Below are 20,504 nucleotides of genomic sequence, written 5' to 3'. Positions count from 1 at the left end.
TACAAAATTGTATTTAACCCCTTAGATTTCCTTAAGGCTTTCTGTGCTTGGTTGTCATCCCAGTTACTGGATCTTCAGCATATAAATAATCTGTTTTACTAGCTCAAAGTTGCATGCTGTTTTTGGCCACAGGCAATAGCTAGAATATATTATTTTTTACATTCATTTCTTGTGCTGTGGTAATATGTGAATTTTAATGGGGAGTCAAACACAACGTGCTAGACATTGCTGTGCAAGCATATAACCTGACGGCAATCTTTGCTCAACAAATGTCATCACTTTTAGATTAAAACCAGTATAAAAATCAACACCTGGATGTTGCGCACAGAGGTACATAGCACAGGAGAACTTTTAAATAGACTTTTTACTGGTGTGAGTTACATATTTGATAATGTGAGGAAAGATGAGCATGGGATGGTAGAGAATTGTTCATGATAGCTCAGTAATGATCAAGTTCCGTAGCCAGCGTATTACACATATGCACAGAGACAACAAACATGGGCAAGTACACAAAAAAATGTTTTAGATCTTTTGAATTTGGCTGATATGTTAGATTTTGTAATTTGAAGGTGCTGTTTGTATAAAAGCTTGAGGAGTGATAAACTGGATAAAGCCGTAACGATAATACCTAGATTTTAAGGTTTATTTATAGCTAAGAAATTGCCTTTTTTGCACCTTATGTAAATATATTAAAAGTATTTCCATGCTTGATTAAAAAGCCTGATATTTCAGGAAAATTTATTCCAGTCATCAAAACTGTTGAAGTTTATATAGCATTAGAACAATGAATATTTTTCTTATATCTCAAGAACTAGAAATGTATGCAATCACTATTATTTTGAAATAGGCTTACTATAAAACTACTTAGAATAATTTTATATAGAAAAAATAATTATTAAACAGTATTCCTGAAGTATTGACATATGAAACTCCTTCTGCATGGAACAGGTTGGACTATGGTATTTAGGGAAAACTTAGGCAGAATTTTGTGATGAGGTCCCTGAAGAAAACCCAGTATGATATGTTAAGTAACTTTGAAAGTGACTAAATAAGTTCTATTAATAGGTGGATTTTGTTGGATGTCAAATGGTAACTCAGTAATTATATTTCTTGAGAATATGCATCAGCTATCTAGAATTACTTAGGCTGGCATCCCTCCATGGTTTTATATACAGTTAAATTAAGGCATAGATTGTCTCAACTGTGACTGTCAAGATATAACTTTGCTCTCACTGTTTCTTAAGAGCTGCATATCTAATTCATCAGTCATATTAAAGACAGTTCTTGTGTCAGTATTAAATCTCACCTGTGTGTCTGAATTCAATGCTGTGGGTTTTTCTGACTCATGTCATCACCAGTAGTGCAGCGTCTGCAACTGGAATTTAGCCAATAACTATTGATAACAGAAGGTCCGGAATAGAACCTGTCTGACTTTCCCCAGCAGTGTTAACCCCTGCACCACTGTCAATTAGGCCAGTTCTGCACTTGGAACTGAACCAATGCGTCTGTTAATGATGCATACACAGAATCCAGCTAATTTTCCTCTATAACAGCTCTAACTGCATAGAAAAAAGCAAAAGATTTATTTTTCCCTTGTAATCTAATCAAACTTGGTTTTCAATATGCACAAAAAGTTGATCTGATAAGAAAGAAATTGTCATTTTTTTACTGGCAACAATAACTTGTATGACACATCTGGCCTAAATGTTTCCTGACAGTACCATGGAATGAGCGGTGAAGTAAGGAAGAAAACAACCAGAATACCAATTTCCAGATCTTTGACTGAATTTATACATCAGCTTATTAAGTTCATTTTGGTACTGTTTATCTATTGGTAATACCTGTAAATGTTATTTTCTTTCCATGATGTAAAAAATGTGTGCATAAAAAAAATTGTAGAGGGGTGTACATATATATATATTTTTGGTAAACATGTACGGAATGCTAAAAAAGGCCCAAGAGAGGCCATATAGAGAAACAGGGCAAGAATATCAGTAGGGGACAAGAACTTATCTCCTTATGAAGAAAGGCTGAGGGACTTTGGTCTCTTTAGCCTGGAAAAAAGACGACTGAGGGGGGATCTTATCAATGCTTATAAATACTTAAAGGGTGGGTGTCAGGAGGACAGGACCAGGCTCTTTTCAGTGGTGCCCTGTGACAGGACAAGAGGTAATGGGCACAGACGTGAACATTCCATCTAAACACAAGGAGGAACTGCTTTACAGGCTGCCCAGAGAGGTGGTGGAGTCTCCGTCTCTGGAGACATTCAAAATCCGCCTGGACGCGTTCCTGTGCAGCCTGCTGTAGGTGACCCTGCTCTGGCAGGGGGGTTGGACTCGGTGGTCTCCAGAGGTCCCTTCCAACCCCTATCATTCTGGTATTCTGTGATTAAGAAAAGTGATGTATCCCACAGTGCTAGTGGTCTGCTTGCAACACTAATGTCCCAAGATGGTGGTCAGACGTGCAGTTGTGTGGCTTTTTGCTTTGTGATGATTTTGTATTCATGACATTTACACATTAAAAAGTACCTTTCAGTTGGGTAAAACTTTGTGTAAACGCATGTGGAATAAGGTTTTCCAGGATGCTGTGAGCTTTTTCATAACCGGTCCCTTTTGATTGCTTTTCTTCGTTTACGAGAAGCTGGAGGGGCTTGGGAGCAAACATAGGTGGATGGATAGGTGCTCGTCCTGAAGAAAAAGGCTTCGCCCCTTTTCTTCTTCAGCATCTCCGGAGGGAGAAGGTACTTTGACTCGTATTTTCGGAAAAGGGAGGCCTCGTGTGGTCACTGGTGGGAACAGCTGCCGGCCGGGATCGGGGGTGGGGGGGCCAGCCGCAGCTGAACGGTGGTCCGGCAAACCAGGGTGGTAAACATGGCCATACTGGTGGTATTTCATAGCAATAGTGATGGCAAGATTAAAGGCAGAAGGAAGACTGGAGTATGATTACAGCTGTTTTGCTATTGAAAAGGTCTGGAATAGGAAATACTGTTCTCACTGGTCCTTTTTTCTTTATTGTGTTAAAAGATAGATACCTTTCATTGCCTTTCTAGGCATCTAAAACAGGTAATAAAACATAATTCAAACTCAGAAGTCCATGTTTGATATTAAATTAATTAGTTGAACAGGAGAACTGAAATGGAGCAGTGGTCTGTCTGGTATCTCACAAAATGACATTTTGATTCAAAGGCAAAATGAAGAAAAGACCCCAAATCTTGAAAGAGTGTCTACTGCAGGTAAGTTAAAAAAAAAAAAATGTCTGAGGTATCCAATGGTCAGTTCTTTGCCTTGAGATACTGTAAGATCTAGCTGTGAGGAACTGTAGAGCAACCCAGGAGAGAATACCCGAGTGTCAGCGAGCCATAGGTTAAAGCCCTTGCGCATGAGAGGGTATTCCAGCACTCTTACCTTAGACATAAATCTTGGAGGGAAGTAAGTCCAGTCGTAATGTATTTATCTCATTCCATGGACTGCATTCTTGTTATCAATTCTAAACACATTCTTCAACTTTTCAAAGAATTACAATTAGATTAAATTCCCCAAAATGTAGGATTAACTGTCAGTAACACACTGACTACTACCAGCTGGGATTTGTGAGAAGCCTCTCATCGTGCCTGAAGAGGTTATTTCAGTCTGTGACTCGAGCTGGGAGTAGTCTCTGGGGAAGGCATGGGGCTGCCCGTGTGCCCACTCACATGAACAGTGCAGGGCTGGAAAGGCTCTTTGTTTTTTCCCTTTTGATTTAGAAGATTTGTCCATTCCCTTGTCTCTTTCAGTGATTTAAATCCATTCCCTTGCTTAACATTAGTCAAGATTTCTCTTAAAATCAAATATACTTGTTGTTGGGATGTAGCTCTTGACGTACTGGGTTCAGGTCTTCAGAATTTTGGTGGGATTCATCTGGTATATAGAAGTTGCATGTGGGAGTGGGTTATCAGGTTCACCTGAAGTAGTCGCCTTTATTGCGGATCGAGCGCTCAGGGTGAAGAGAATATTCTGGACTCTGTAATCTCACCACGGTTTTTAGTTTGCTCATCTCCCTGATGTAGCAGACAGGTAGATATTGTCTAATGAATAAGGCATGTATTATCAGCAACTGCATCTTCTGAACTATCTCCAGTGGAAGCATTTTCTGATGATGGAAGCCAGTGTGTGTTATCAGATGCTTTTCAGGACCCTACTCCACATACAAAAAAAACAAAATCAAAACAAACCAAAACCTGCAAAATTGCTCATTTTTTCTAATTTTGTCCATAAAAAAAATAATAATTGAGAAGCCTTGTATCTTGGGATTGAAAGAATACATCTGGAGGCAAAAAGAAATGTGTATTATTCTGCAGCTTTACGTATTTTCTTGCTACAAGTGAAGCGCATGTGGCAATGGAGTATTTCTGCTCACAGGGTCCAATTCAGGATGTCTCAGGATGTTTATCACTCATATCAACATTTATCACTCTTTTTCCCCAAAAGCATGATGCCAGTGTCCCTGAAATTCATTGTGGAAGTACTTGTTTAAGGAAAAAAAAAGGGGGGGGGGAGGGGAAGGGGGGGGAATCCTGCCATGTGACCTTTTTACCTGCGCATCCATCTTTCTGCGCCTCCCTCGGGGGATGCTGTAGGCGGTTTCCCTTTCGGAAGGGCCATCCTCCGAGCACTGCGGGGGAACAAGAGAGGGTATCCGTCCTCCTCTCCCTCCCCCCAGCCCGGGCATCTCCTCCTTTTAATTTCCAAGAGCAGGGCCGCCGCGGGCACGGGCACGGGCACGGCCGCCGTTGCGCGCCCGCGCAGCCTGACCGCCCCGCCCGGCGCAGCGCAGCGCATCGCGCCGGGCCGTGGCGGGGATGGCGCCGCTGGTGCTGTACCACTGGACCCAGTCCTTCTCCTCGCAGAAGGTGAGGGTTTTGGGGGTGGGGCGGCAGGGGGAGGCGGCCCGCAGGCCCCGGATCGCCCCCTCCCGCGCTGCCGGCCGGTCTGGGCAGGGGGAAGCAGCCGCGGCAGGGCCTGGCCGGGGGCCGGCAGCCGGGGCGGGCTCCACGCACCGGGGAGAGAGAGATGTCCGTGGAATGGTTCTCCTGGGGTGACCCCGATGATGCCGTTGCAGGTGCGCCTGGCAATAGCTGAAAAAGCCCTGGCGTGCGAAGAGCACGATGTAAACCTGCCGCTGAGCGAGCACAACGAGCCCTGGTTCATGCGCTTGAATTCCTCCGGGGAGGTACCGGTCCTGATCCACGGGGAAAACATCATCTGTGAGGCAACGCAGATTATCGATTACCTTGAAGCAACGTTTGTAGATGGTAATCCTGTCGGTGTTTCGGCCTGAAATCCTTCCCCGCGTACCCATAGCGTGCAGCAGTGTTGGGGTCAGCTCCGTATTGCTGCGTGTTTCTTCGTTCAGGACCAGAAAACATTTATAATCTCAAATATAAACGGGCTCTCCTAATTGTTGGTGGTATGGGGTAAAAACATGCTCTTTTAAAATGAACTGAAGGCCTTCCAGCACCTTTACTAGCAGCTGTAGGTAACACCCCACCGCTGTCCTCCTTCCTCCTTCAGGAAGGATGGAGAAGTCAGCAATGGCAGCGCTGGGCTGTTGCTAACCCTGTGGGGAGCCTGGCACGAAAAATCATGTGTTGAAGAGAGAGCAGCACAACTTCTGCTGCTGTCAGGCAGCTCCTGCCCCTCGGGGAGAAAAAAAGAAAGACGCACATTACTCCTTAATTCTAGAATAATCTCAGGGGCTGGGGGAAGGAAGTGGAACGAGTTAATTGTTTTTGGAGCCAAAATGGAGTGAAGAGGTAAAAAAAAGTGGGAAGAAAAAACTCAGAAGTGATCCCATGCAGACTTTATAATTCCTTGTGTCTGCGTTGCCGGAAGGTAGATTGCCTCAATTTTTGAGTTACATTTTTTTTAGGTGTGAAGAGGCAGCGTCTTGTATGTCAGGGGTTTAGTGCTATGATCTCTGAGCCATGGAGAAAACCTCACTGTTAGAGGAACATAGTATGTATTTAACGCTGGCATGTTCGTCAAATGAAGAGTCAGGGCCCAAGCAGATGGAGGGCAGGGTAAAACTCAGTGGTGTGCAGGAATACTTCTCACCATGCTTTGAGTAGGATTCCCGTACTGTAAGTTTTACAGCATTACAGCTGTAGTAATGTTTCAGCCGTTTTAGGATTCCCGTACTGTAAGTTTTACAGCATTACAGCTGTAGTAATGTTTCAGCCCTAACGGCTGATTGCAGCCTCAGCTGCGAGGGGTCTAAAGGGTTGTGTGCCATGAAGTACCCCTAGAAGTACACAAGAGATGCAGAATCCGCTTCTCTGATTTGAAGGCCTCTTAAAGCCTTGTTTACATGGGTTGCTGCATAGGAACTGGAATTATTCAATCATTTTAAAATGCAGTATGTACATACACGTTTTGCTGAGCTGTTGAGTTCCAGTGGGAAATAGCAAAACTTTCTTAGCTGTGGCTGCGCCAGCTGTGCCGGCTGGACATAACCAAAGTAACTTTGGAAATACTGCTCCAGATCAATTACATGGTTCTTCTTTTCTTGACTGTGTTTTTTAACTTTGTATTGCAGAGGGAGTACCGAGATTAATGCCAGAAGAAGGGAGCATGTATTACCTGAGGGTGCAACACTATAGAGAGCTTTTAGACTCCTTGCCTATGGATGCCTACACGCATGGCTGCATCCTGCACCCTGAGTTAACAGTGGACTCCATGATTCCAGCCTATGCCACCAGCAGGATTCGTAGTATGTACTGGTGTAGCTCCGAATGCCTGTCAGTTAATAAGATATTGCGTTGCATTCATCTTGTGTCTTCAGTGCCCCTTAAGCAGAATATATTGAGCACCGATTTCCAATTTTAGTTGCAGTCCCTGATCGTTTGTGCGTACGCTTTTCATTGATTTTGTAATCTGTTATGATTTGAAAACGGGAAAGAGGAAGTGTCATTCTGGAGGTGCCTGTGGAATTAATTTTCCTAATGATTGAAAATGTGCTTATTGCGCGTAACAGAAAATGGCAGCTGTGACAGCTGTGAATATTTTAATTTCTGATCTTGCTGTTTATGCTTATAAAGCAATTTCTAGGGAATAGCACCATTATTGCTCACAGCAAACCACCAGACTGAAGACCCATTTTTTTGTGATTGTAAACTTGTAGTAAGTTTACCTATTAAATGAAAGCAATTGCTTTCCTCTCAAAATGGTGCAAATGCAGATGAGCCTCAACGAAACAGAGTCTGTTTATCTAACATATTACAAGACAATCATTCAGCCCTTTTAGTCTGAGGAATGTACTAGCGTCAACTTGGTGCCAGGGGTAGGGAGAAAAAAATAAACGTATGAAGAAGTCACGTAGCTTGGGTTCATCTGACCGATGGAAGTCGTTAAAGCACAATTTAAACAAAATCCTGGGTGTAAATAACACAACGTTATCAAATCACAACAAAGGATTAACCAGTGATCTGGTAGAATCAATGGTGAAATATCCTCTGACTTCCTTGTGATCAATATTTTGCCTCATGGACTTTTATATACATACCAGTTTCCCATGAAAAAATATGTTAAGGGCAGCGGAAATAACTGTAGATTGTGTTGCCCAGTCCCCATTATAACAGAGAACCTCCTGAACTGAACTCCTGTTTCAAATCCAGTAGTTTACAAGAAACACCTAGTTCAAACAACATTCAGTGATACTCAGAAAAATCCTTGGCAAATAATTTTTCAGTTCTCATATCTCTCTTTTTTTTTTTTTTCTTCCTTCCCCCCCGCCCCAGGTTTGGATGCCAGAACTGGACAGCAGACTCTGTTCACCTTGGTACCAGATAGGGAGATAAATACTTAATTCTTTATTCTTGGCGGGTTTTTTTTTTTTTTTACTGTGTGTATGTTCAAGGACTCCAGCATTACATTCAGCCACAGAACTGCACTGGGAATCCTTGTTCAGTCGGTCGTGGGTCATGACCTCAGTCTAGCTTTCCAGAACTGCTTCCAAACTTAGAGCCCTCTCTCCAAGAAATGTGGCCTGTATCTTTTCTGGACTATATCTTTTGCTTCAATTTATATTTGCACGTTGGACTGTGTTAAAACATCAATTGGTTGCTTAGGCCTAGTTTATCAACCAGTCTGGACCCCTGGGTATCAGTGCCATGTTTTTTCCTGATTTCGTCTTCTAGTCTTTGTACCATGGCAAATTTTAATAAGTGCTTTTATGTTTCTTTCTAAGTATTATGAATAAATAGGTCTAGGACAAGGATCAAATCCCAAGAACACAGATGGACGACGATTCCCTGTTTACAGTTATGTTCTGAGATCTCTGATACTTTTTGTCAATGTCAGTGCTTTATATTGTGTTGATATTTTTGGGTGTATTTTAGAATGCTCCGTAGAACAGTCAAATACTGCAGAGACTTTGAGACGTAATACAACTATACTATTGCCAGATTCATAATATCATAAAAGATGATACTGTCTTAGTTTGAGAAGTTCTATTTCCAACAAACTAACTGTGTTATTCTCCTCCTCAGAATTTTTGGCAAGTCAGTTCTCTCATGAGCCACGCCGTTAACTTTGTCAGAAGTGAAGTCAGGCAGTTAGTTTTCCTTACGGTTGCATGAGTTACCCTTTATAAAACATCAACACAGAATTAGTTTTCTTTCTGTCTGCTGGAAACTTCTTGGGCATTGCAAAGTATTTAGAAGTCAGTGTTGCTGGTCCAATGATCAATGGCTGTTTAAAAATAAATTCTCTATAAAAAGTATCTGGAGAGATTTAGAATGGGTAATTTCAGTAAGAGGAATAAGCATTCTTTTTTTTTACTGAAATAACATGAATTATTATCTTATATCATTGTACAATCTGGTTGTTTGGGTTTTTTTCCCCCAAGTGTGGATGATAACTTTTTATTGAATAATTGTACTTTACTCGTAGGCATTATTGATAGTTCTTCTGTTTCCACATGGTAACAGTCAGTGCTTTTATTATGGTTTGCTTTACAACATTGCCTTGTGTTCTGCTGACTGGATGCGTTCTTCCCCTCTGGCTTATAGTTGGTATTAATTGTTGTCAGTTTACATGCACACATTCATATTGGTAGAGCTAAAATTGCTACTTGTCTAAATTGGGATGTTTTCTTATCCTTTTATACCTAAAAGCATCGCCTGCTTTCTTGATTGGATGCATTTTTTGAATAGCTCATGGATGTTCCTAAACAATTCTTTTGCTTGTTCTAACTTCTCCTGGGTGGTTTAGTTTTCAGCTTTGAAAAGCTGATGTTTTTCAAAGTGCTAGATATAATAAACCACCAGCCAGTTATGTATTATGTTTATGCATACCAAATCCAATTAAGTAATTAATTGCATATATAAGATTTTAATTGTGTGATTACATCCTTCAATTTCTTCATATGCTATGTTGAAAGAAGGCTTTCACAGTCATGTCAGGTTGAAACAAAGAATATATAAAACAGTGAGTTCATTATTCTCTAGCAAGAATTTTTTATCAGTTTAATTTATAAGACTTAATTGGAACTTAACTTAATTATCAAGTAGAGTTGAGAGGTGATTCATGCCCTATAATTATTATTTTGTTCTCGGTTTATTACTAGAAATATTTATTTTAGAAAATAACTTATTATTCACTGTCTTTTGGTATTCTAGGTCTGTATGAATGGCATTTTCAAGCAAAGCCCCATTTTGAAGGAGAGAAAAGGCTATACACATGTAGTAGAAATCACTGAAACTATCTTAAATTTTTCACATCATTCCTTCTTTAAGTCACGTAATGAATGTTTTTCTAGAATATCCCTATAGTCCGTAATGAACATTTCCAAAAGGGATCACAGACTTTGGTGTCACATTTTAGCTAACAGAAAACACCTTGGTTCCATATTCAGTGTTATTTAGGCTTTTGCTGTGGAATTATGCATGTGACCTACAGCGACCTACAGAAAATCTCAGTATGGGCCTATCTGCACTTTCACAGCATGAAAAGCGTGTTAGGAACCCAGGAACTGAGCTACAAAAACATCAGAGACCTAACGTATTTGCAGTAGAATTTCATGGATTTAGCACCATTTTTGGCAGCAAAATGGTTTTATCTGAATAAGAGAAAAATGTTAACAAGAATTCCTCGTTCTTGCCTGTGAGATCACCGCTTTATAGAGTTCATTGCAAACAGATGAGCAGAAAGTGTGGTGGGGTCACTTTACACAGCAGTTAAGTTTTCCAAAACATGTTGGTTTTGAATCCCAACTTGGTGGTGATGCTTCATTGAAGTACCGCTTTCCATTTCTTTGGTGTGATACTTGTACACAATTTATTGATCAGTTCCTGTGGATTGCATTATGGGTATGCTTGGATATCTAACGTCATTCCTTTTTTTTTTTTTTTTATCAGGCCAAATAAGTAACACAGAATCAGAGTTGAAAAAACTTGCGGAAGAAAATCCAGACCTTCAGGATGCCTATATAGCAAAACAGAAGCGCCTTAAAGTAAGAAAACCCTTTGTATTCCCCCCTGTCTTTATTATGAGCTTGTTAGTGTCAGATTTTGTCTGTCATGATGTAAACATTTGTTTCACCTGTCATTACCAGTAATGTCATGCAGTGGTTTAACCCTGCAAGGCACGAAGCAGTCTGTCCCCCATATCAGCTACACACTTCAAGTGTGTGCTGAAGTATTGGACTGGTCCCACTGACTTCAAAGGTAAGTACGCAGCAGTGTTGGTGTTGGGATGTTGAGCACCCTGCAGGGTGAGGCAAACCTCGAAATCTAGCATCTCTAATGTTTTACTTTTGTTATCTGAATAGTCGCCAGTGTCCAAATGGTATCCAGCTGACTATGTGGTGAAAATAACCACATTTCATGAGTAAGCCCTGTAGTATCTAAGTAGAAGTTTCTTTGATATAATCTCTGTGCAATGATTAAAACACTAACCTGTATGTATATTTAGTCTAAGCTGCTGGATCATGATAATATAAAATACCTAAAGAAAATATTGGATGAACTGGAAAAAGTTTTGGACCAGGTTGAGACTGAACTGCAGCGGCGAAATGAGGAGACGCCAGGTAAGGAATTAATCTTGCTAAATCCTGTTGATTATGTTTGGGGAGAGTGAGTAAACTTATTGATAGCACCATTATAGGACTGGATTTAATGTATCCTAATTGATACTTTTAGCATATACTGATCTAACATCACAGAAGGGATCAATACTGTTTTGAATACTAGTTTACTTTACTACTGCTCTCAGTGAGTTCTCACTGTCTTTTGAGAGCACTATACTCGCATTTTAAGCATAGTGAGTATAATTAGCTGCACAATTCTGCAGTATTTTATCAACAAAGTAAGAAAAAACTACAGAATGTTATTCTCGATGTTGTAGTTGAAGGCCTGAGATCACTATAATGATCATGACCTTAATGTTTAGCACAGATTTATTACAATCTTGCTTAAATACTATGCTGATATTTGTGGTATATGCAGAATTAGCAATCTGGGTAAGTGCTCTAATCGTTAAGAAACCTCCCTCCCCCACCCTCTTGGAAAGCAGTAGTGTTGATCTGCCATCCACTGAAATGAAAGTTGAATTTTGTTTAAATGGGATTAGTCTTATGCTTATTCAGAGGCTGGTCCAACTCGCGGTAGTGCTAATAGGAATCCTTCCTCTGACTTCACTGGGAGCTGCATGAAGCATCAGTCAATGCATGAAGCATCAGTCTGCTCAGATCAATAACTCTGCATTTGGCTCTATAAATAGCTATTGTAGTAATTACCAGTTACTATCAAGACAGTAGATTTGAACCAGCAATTGAAGATCTAGATTAAATTTTCTACTGACTCAACAATGAAAGAGTCACAGAAAATGTTTTAACTCACAAAGGGTGGTAGGATTTTGTTCAGCAAACTAAGCCTGTCACCATTTCTAGCAGCCCCTTTGCTTTCTCTGCTAAATAGCCTTTTCAAGGAGTCAACTGGTACAATATTGATGAGCTTATGAAAACCACCAGGATCACAGGATTTCATAAAACTTGGGACTATTGCATGCCTCTTGGAATTTTGTCTGAGGTATTCACATTTTTGAGGTTTGTGACCAATGCTCCTGCAGGTGCTGGTCAACCTTTGAGCTTCTGCTTCTCTTGCTACTGCTCAGATTCCTCATTCACTTGCTGCTGCTGCCACGGCAGGCATCTTTCTTTCACACAAGTCTTTCTTTCCATCATCTTAATGCACTGGATGAATCCCCATGTATCCTTTCAGCAACATAGGATACGCTCGTTCTCTGCAGAGGCCTTTCTACCAGACCTGCGTAACTGTCAAAATGGACTGGAACCAGCGGTGTGCCAAACTATTGCTTTCCTCTGGTGGCAAATGAGTTGAAAAGGACATTGCAGAATTTCTCTGTTTCCACAGAGGTCCTGCTGAACGTTCATGCCAGCGGTTTTGTGTGCCTCTTGTGCGGGAAGAACATTTGCAAAAGGTTGCAAATGAGGAGTGAACTGCATAGTCCTGTTTGAGATCTCAGCAGAGTACTCATGCTGGCAGCTGTGCTAACTAACAAATTTCATAGCCTGGGTTTCAAAAGCTTTTGGTGTAGTCAGTACAGGTCAGCCCTTTCAGGTGGTGGTGGTGGTTCAGGTCACTGAAGTTAGAGGTGTGATGCTGCCTGGCAGTGCCTACTCTCAGCCATCCCGGGAAGATTCACCTCTTCCCTTTCACTGGAGAGGGGACCTGGGGTCTCCATCTGTGCTCCTGACTAGTGGTGGGCAGGGTAAATATCCATCACTTCTCAAATTTCTCGGTGTAAAAACCCCATGCTTTGGGGTCTAGCAGGCACAAAGGAAAGATGGGTAGACAAGCTGTTGTCTTGCTGAGCTGGTGTGTTTGCTGCAGGTCAGTCACCTCAGCCCTTTCTTTTTGACTTGAAATTCTCCAGCAAATTAGCAGTTCTTGAATGAATGCCATAGAGCTGAGTGACCCAGGCAAGACGCTAAATTCTTCAGGCAAGTGGTAGCTTTTCAGTAAAAGCTAAGCTGCCTTCCTCCTTTCCACTACTGTTTAATTTTATCCAGATTTGAGATATGTAGTTGAGGAAAATAAGTGTTTACTGTGAATTTTAATTGACGGACCTGAAATGTGGCTCTTTTTTTCCTTAACAAATGTAGGCCAGGCTGCTGAGCCTAAGACTTTACAATATCGTGTGGAGAAAGGACAGGGTAAACTGTTCATTGATTAAAGTCATATCTTAGCTGAAGTGTCGGTGGTGTTTATTAATAGACCACATTTTGAAATAGCACTAAATTAAATATTAGCCCATGGAGGCTTCTACGCATGCTTGTATTCTGTTAGCTCCTAATTCTTTATGTTTTATCTCTGCTTAGAAGATGAAAATCAGCCTTGGCTCTGTGGCGATTTCTTCAGTCTGGCAGATGTATCACTTGCCGTCACATTACATCGCCTGAAGTTTCTGGGATTAGCAAGAAGAAACTGGGGAAACGGAAAGCGGCCCAACTTGGAAGCCTATTATGAGCGTGTCCTGAAGAGAAAAGCATTTTACAAAGTTTTAGGACATGTCAACAATATATTAATCTCGGCTGTTCTGCCAACGGCATTCCGCGTGGCCAAGAAGAGGGCACCCAGGGTTCTTGGCACCACCCTGCTGGTCAGCGTGCTGGCGGGAATGGGTTATCTTGCTTTCATGTGTCTTCGTAAGAGGTTTGCCAACGTGATTTTATCAATTAGAACCAGGCACAACTTTTTTTAGAGCCGTCTGTCCCTGGTGGTGAGTGGAGGGCATTTCTACCCCCCTGGAAATTATCCTCCGTAAAATATAAAAGTAGAAGAAAGGTTATGTCTGTGAATTAGAACATTATCACACAGTAATTGTCTCCTGCTGTTCTATAATTGGATTGGCAATGCCGAGATATTTGTGAAAAACAATATGTTGGGGGGACAACAAAGGAAAGAAGAGACTTTGTTTTCAGACGAGGAGCTATAAGGGCTGTGACAATGCTTTGTTAAAAAGTGGTTATTGTCTCCTTTACCCAGTAGCTGACCTAATTATAATGCTTTTATTTAATAGATGTGCAGCAATGTGATAGCTCTTCACTGTGGGTGAAATGCATTACTGTGCAGAAGTCAGCAGTGTTGAAATATTGAAAATAGCACTTATTTTAAATGCTCAGAGTAGGATTTAAAAGGAACATAGGCTCTATGCCTGTGGTGTACAGGAGTGAGTGTCTCTGTACTGATTAATGCCTACGGATTTGCAGTTCGACCTCTAGGAATGTGTTAGAAAGTAGTCTTGTGGTGCCACTTCTGTCACTGTACGTTCATGCAGTAATACAGGAAGAGACCTGAAACACGTATGAACATCAGTGATATATGGGCCACGTGAGTGAAATTCTCCAGAGCTAGACTTCTGCTGAAATACAAATGGGAGTGAAAGACCTGACACTTGTCTTTTGTGAGCCTTTTGGGTAGCCTTTGGCCCAGCCAGGTACCCAGCTCAGGCACAAGCCCTGGCCAAGTCAAACCAAACTATTTTAGTGCACATTTCCTGCTTTCATTGGGGTGGCTTGATACCGTTGTCTCCGTATTAGTGTCCCGTGTACCCTTGTTTCCACTCTCAGCGCTGGCGATGTTTTGCACGCTACTTGGCTATGTTAGCAATTGCATGTGCCTCTGTTAAACGTTTGCCCACAATGTGCCACAGCCAAGGGGAAAATGTATGCACAACAATGCATTTTGTAGAAGTAATTTAAAATACTTTCACTATCTTTCAATCTGGTCGGGTAGCCTAGATTGAAGGTGAAAGAGTAATTTAGCAATTTGTTCACTTGTGGAGAGGTGTCATATTGGTGGTAGGTGAAAAATATAGGTCAGTTTGGAGACAGGTCATTTGTACTGCAGATTTTTTTGCAAAGCTGGACTCTTGTAGCTTGTAGGAAAGGTATAGAAAAACACCTTGATGACTTCCCACTACTCAGCAAAGAGTTTTATTAGGTTTGAACTGGGCTCCTGTTTCAATGAGAAATGCACATTTACCTGAACGTAGACTTTGAATGATTTTGCAGCAAGGAAGTACTCGGGAAGGGCTGAAAACTCTCGTGATGGTTTAGAAACATTTTTGTATTCTTCATGAATGTCTGAAAGCCTCAGAATGTTGTTTACAAGCTGTAGACAACAAGCAAAACATAGCTTTAAATGTTTGCCTATCAACAACCAGTTCAATCAGGCCTAAGTACATTTTAGATCCAGTGCTGGTGGCTGTGGTCTCTGCCCAATTGCTGTGAGCACCAAGAAGATCCGCTCTCAAGTTTGGTGCAGAGAGCTGAGGCTGGTTTTGTCTTGGCAGTCTCACCGTGTAGCAGATACCAAAATGGATAAAATTGTTGAATACTCCTGCTTATAACTTAATATTGTGCTAGTCGTCTAGCAAAAGAAGACCTAAATCTCATTGCTCCTTTTCAGTAATAAGAAACATCTTACCTAGGAAACAATGCTTTTTTTTATTTGTCAAGAAGATGTTTTTATGTAATTCTATTTCATGACCCAGTTGTTCTCAAGAACTTGTTGAATTAAATGTGCTCTATTTAGAAAAGCTTTATTATCTCTAGAGTAAGTTTAATCCAACAATACTATTAATGTGTTGGCAGCTTTAACTGAGTTTGTTGTTTGTATATTGCAGTTCATCTGCATTTACTTGTAGCCAATAAATTCCACTAAGTTAATAAACATAGAGTAAGGCCTGTAACTTAATGCATCCCTGGCATGTATTTCTGACAGGCCATCTGTAAAATATAATCTGATCAAGTCATGGTAAATTTCAATATATATGACTTAGCTGTCTTTTAAATTAATTAATATTTTACTTTTTCCTTCTTTTTTTTTTTTAAATGTGTTAGTTCTAGATAAGAACACTTATTTTCCCAGAGACGTGCCAGTTTAGTTGCACTATCAGCCCTGTGTGCCAATTATTGATGAAGCACTTTTCCTTCCTCCCAAGCCTCACTGGTCTCTGCGCTTCAGCTAGTGCTCGTTGCCTGCCAGGAGCTGCGGGTAGTGTTGGGAAGGACTGAAATGACCACCAGATGTCAGTGGTCCTCCAGGGCTACACTTTGGCATGCCTTGAGATGTGCAGGAAAACACTAGTTTTAACAAACAAAACGTTTGTGATCTCGGTGTAAGTTGAATGTGAGCATCCTCATCAGACTAGCAGTGTCTCAAGAGCTCTTGAAACGACTGATTTAGTCTGCCACGGGTTGGTTCTCTGGTCCCTATCATTTATGCCTGTGTATAGTTTCTATGCTGGATAAATAAGAGGGCAAAGTTGAAGTAATATTTGACATTAAAACGAATGTCACTGACAAGCAATTAAACTGGTCATTTGCAGGAATGAACATGGATAAAACTTTTACTGCGGGAAAGTTTGGATCCCTAGTTTAATTCATGTCTGTTGGTTCAGCTATGTGATAACCTACTTATTTTCACTGCCCTGAAGTACTCTGTGCCACATCACTTTCTGTACAGGTGGCAGCAAAAGGCTTATCCATGATTAAATTCCTCAAAATAGGATGAGATTTAGAAGCACATATGCTGTATATGGCTCTTTGTGCAGGATAGCTTTTGTGTGGTGCTTGTAAAGTTTCTTTTCAACCTGGCTTATTTTCTTTGCTCTGGTACCTCTGGACACTGTTTAGATTGGAAACACAAGGAGTCTTCTGTTTTTCATTTACTATTTGCTCTCATATCACACATCAAATATATTCCATATCATATCTTTGTATGTGGGACCTGCACAATAAACATTGATTCTAAGACCACTTTCTAGACTGGTTTTTGTCTTCTGTGTCAGTAAAACAAAGCACACTTGAGGATCACACAGTATTGCTGTAAGGAGCCTGATGCTGTTCAAGGAGAGAAGCCTCTGGTATTTCAGTTTAGAAGGTGTTCAACAGATTGTCTTGCACCTGGAAACAGCAGTTACAATGATAGTTTTCTTTGATTGTCTGAGTTGTATATGCATGAGGCTCGACAGAAGCCATTTAATGTTAAAAACCCATTTAAAGAAGGAGGGCAAGCAGGTTTTGTGTTTTCAATTAATCCATAACAAAAAAAAAAAAAAAGGGCTTCTGCTGGGACTCCTTTCTGTAAGGTGCGTGCCAAGGAGGTAAGCTGTGTTCGCACTTATGTTCTCATTAATGAGACCAAATAGTGTGCCCTGACCAGTGTTTGGCCATAAGCTTTTTTTTTGTGTGTGTGTGTGTGTGTGCATGTGTGTGTGTCTTGCGCTGTTACAGTCTGCATTGGAGCTTCTTTTAAGCAAAGCAGAGGAAGAGGCAACACCACTTGAGGCTTGCACGCGCTTCCTCTCAGTATTTCTAAGGTCAGCTGAGCTGCTAGGATCAGATAGACAGCTGGTAAAGCTTGAGTTTCAGGAGATTATGACACCTATGGTCTGTGGACCAGCTTTGAGGAGGCTTTGATTGTTAGTGTTAATCAGAGAGACCCTGCTGCGAAAAGCTTATGTCCAAACAGACAAGAGGGGTAAGAGTGAATGGGAAGGTAAGTACGGCAAGTGTAAATATCTTGTCCAGATTCACACAGCCATATGTCCGCTTTTGTGTATGACCTTTTTAAAGGCATTTCTTAACTAAGTCTTAATTTTATGAGAGCAAGGAGCTACTAAGGTTTAGAGAGCAGATTGGCATGCTCTAATTCGTGAGGATTAGAGGCAGCAGTAGGCAGAAAGTAGGTAAAAAGTAGTGGATCTAGGTAACTGGGGCACACCGTGCTCTGCAATAAGGCGTATGACAGATCATTCTTCACGGAGGTCTCCTTATTAAGTTTATCTCTCTGTTTAGCTGATGTTAAACAAAGAGGTGTAAGGTGGTGCTTAGGCAATTTATAAGATGTGCTAAGGAACTCAGGAGCGTGTAGAAAAATCCCAAACAAAATATGTTTTTTCCCCTCCTTCCTTTCTTTAAAAAGAAATTTTTAGTTTTGGTGCAGTACCAAGTCAAAAAGTCAGGCACTCAAAACTCAGGAAATTCCAGAAGCCAGAGTTCTTGCAATACTGTTAACTCACTCATACAGTACTTCAGTAGCATTTTTATTTCTGTTTTTCCTTCGAAGTTACAATCATGGTGCTTTATTTAATGTGAAGTTAAAAATGTTGCACCATAAAATAGTTAAGCTGTGGATAAGCTTAGTGTTGTGGGAAATATCTGTTGGAATTTGCAGAGTTGAAGTCCTAGCTATTTCCATCTTAGCTTTACATCAGCATTTATTTTTACTACAGTTTAAAATACTCATAAATTATTGTATAAAAGTGTACTGTGTAAACTAATGTATAATAGTATAAATCAATACTAATATTCTTTTAAAATATATATTAATCTCCTTTATATGTATTCTATATAATGTTCCTATTTATCCCTTCCATATTTCTTTGCTAAAAATGGCTAATTGACAATGATGTATATTACTATATTATCTATATGTATAAAATCAATCTCTAAAGCTAAAATGGTGAAAATCTGGTTGATTTATTTCAAATTAACACAATGATAATTGTCCTTTATGGTTCATACTCAGTGCTTTGTTATGTGCAATTTTTGAGATCCTTTGTAGAACTGAAGGCATTGTCTAAATCCTGCTGTAAAGGGAGGTATAGTCCTCACCAGCATCCTGGAAGGGAGTGAAGGAGAGGTTCTTCACACGCCTGGCTACAGCTAAAGAACCAAACAAACAGCTTCTCTAAAGAAAATGGCTTTTCAGGCAGAACTGGGGAGCACACGGAGAGGGAATGGGTCAGACTGCTTGTGTCACCGGCATATTTTGTGTGGGGATGTGTTCCCCTTCACTCTTTGTACATGGAACATCATTTCATAGAATCATAGAATGGTTCAGGTTGGAAGGGACCTTAAAGATCATCTCATTCCAGCTCCCCTGCCATGGGCAGGGACACCTCCCACTAGACCAGGCTGCTCAAAGCCCCATCCAGCCTGGCCTTGAACACCTCCAGGGATGGGGCAGCCACAACTTCTGAGGGCATTTGCTGCTGTCTGTCCTTATTTACTTTGATAGCACTACAGTAGTATTTGATAACGTTGGTAACCTCATGAATGTAGGGACTTGAGAATATACATTAATGTATTTAGTGTTTCTTGTTAGCTGATCATCAGATCAGAAGGTGAATGCTACTGCAATTGGACTGGACAAAAAGCTTTAGCTGTTGAGCAACGGTTGTCATCCTGAAAATTGCTCATTTAGGGCTAGTTTCAGAAAGATTATTTAATTTCAAGTGTTTTAGCAGGTGGTGCCTGTGTTTCCCTGCGCAGCAGAAAATAGAGCATTCGTGGGGCCAGACGAGGTGTGAGGAGCCACCTGGTGGCTGAGGCATTCACCTTACAGAAAATGAAGTCCTTCTCCCCAACTTTGTATTGAAGTTTGTAAAACTCAGAAGTAGAGAGGAAAACTCCCCCTTTGTGCCCTATGCAGTAGGTCGTGGAGTCAGGCTCCCTCTTTATCAGCACAAAACATATCCATCTTTGCAGAAATCAGAGGCATTTCCTTTGACCAAAGGTAGTTTGAACAGGTGGAGTGACGAGACTGCCTGTCACTCATCAACTTTATGGAGAACAGGACCTGCCATACAATCTCCTATGACAGCTATGTTTAAAAGCCAGCAGTTAGCAAATGCTGACCTCTTGGAAAGAATATATTTAAGTGTGTAACAGGTTTGGTAAAGGGGAGCGAATTCCAGGCTCTAGAGCCCAAGTGAACCAACGAAGAAAGTGTCCAGAGAATCTCCATCACCATTTCTTCTAGTCCAGTTCTGGGTGGCTTTTCTGTGGGTGGAGAGAGGCTTTTGGATTGCCACTTCACAGGATGTATTTCTTCTGTCTCACTTCAACTTCTTAACTGAAAGCAGTGGAGGGAAACACTATGCAGGAATATCTGTCTTTTTTGAATGCATGGTGAAGCCAGCTTCCTAATACAGATGTTTAAGTTGGACGGCTGTTCAGAAAGGTACTGTGAAAGCATATGTTCTGAACTGCGTAACTCTCCCCCGGCACCTTGTCACAAGCCTAAACACCAAACTAGAGGTCTGGATTGTGCTGCGGAGCCAGAGGCAGTAAAAGTAGAAGGACCTATGGCTTAAATTTTCGGATCTTTTAATAGAAATAGCTCCAGAGACAAAGATCTCACAGAAAGTCTGTACCAGATGAGGCCAGATGCTCTTTGTCCAAATCTGATGCCTTAAGAAGTTGTGCACCCTTCCATTGTGCTGAATCTTAGACAGCACTAAAACACAGAGGCAGAAGCCACTAAAAGTTACAGAGGAAACAAAATTGGCTGATGTTGCAGTAATGGAGGTATCAAGATATCAGTTTCTAACAAAGAGCCAGATTCAGATTCAGATCTGGTATGAGTCATTGTTACAAAAATTTTAGCGGTGCATCTACTTACGTAGGATCTGAATTTGATTTTAAACTCGTTA

The 20,504-nt window shown here is 40.9% G+C and overlaps 1 protein-coding gene across 1 annotated transcript; it reads left to right on the top strand.

The window, feature by feature from the left end:
- The first annotated feature begins 5,119 nt into the window (after positions 1-5,119).
- GDAP1 (ganglioside induced differentiation associated protein 1) lies at positions 5,120-16,798 on the top strand. The gene is made up of 5 exons (XM_054193425.1): positions 5,120-5,290; positions 6,574-6,747; positions 10,394-10,488; positions 10,950-11,064; positions 13,378-16,798. The coding sequence occupies exons 1-5, from the start codon at positions 5,185-5,187 to the stop codon at positions 13,758-13,760; spliced, it is 873 nt and encodes a 290-aa protein (XP_054049400.1). The 5' UTR covers positions 5,120-5,184; the 3' UTR covers positions 13,761-16,798.
- Positions 16,799-20,504: the final 3,706 nt, after the last annotated feature.

The sequence above is a fragment of the Rissa tridactyla genome, chromosome 2 (assembly GCF_028500815.1).
Source record: "Rissa tridactyla isolate bRisTri1 chromosome 2, bRisTri1.patW.cur.20221130, whole genome shotgun sequence".
NCBI classification, from domain to species: Eukaryota; Metazoa; Chordata; class Aves; order Charadriiformes; family Laridae; genus Rissa; species Rissa tridactyla.
Note: the sequence above shows the minus strand (reverse complement) of the source record. Positions and strands in the feature narration are given on the sequence as shown.

What these genes read in the sequence shown, in the direction of transcription:
- GDAP1 (XM_054193425.1), top strand. Translation starts at nt 5,185, where the DNA reads ATGCGCTTGAATTCCTCCGGGGAGGTACCGGTCCTGATCCACGGGGAA. An exon ending in TGAAGCAACGTTTGTAGATG is followed by an intron (nt 5,291 to 6,573) that starts GTAATCCTGTCG and finishes TTTGTATTGCAG; the next exon opens with AGGGAGTACCGAGATTAATG. An exon ending in GCGAAATGAGGAGACGCCAG is followed by an intron (nt 11,065 to 13,377) that starts GTAAGGAATTAA and finishes ATCTCTGCTTAG; the next exon opens with AAGATGAAAATCAGCCTTGG.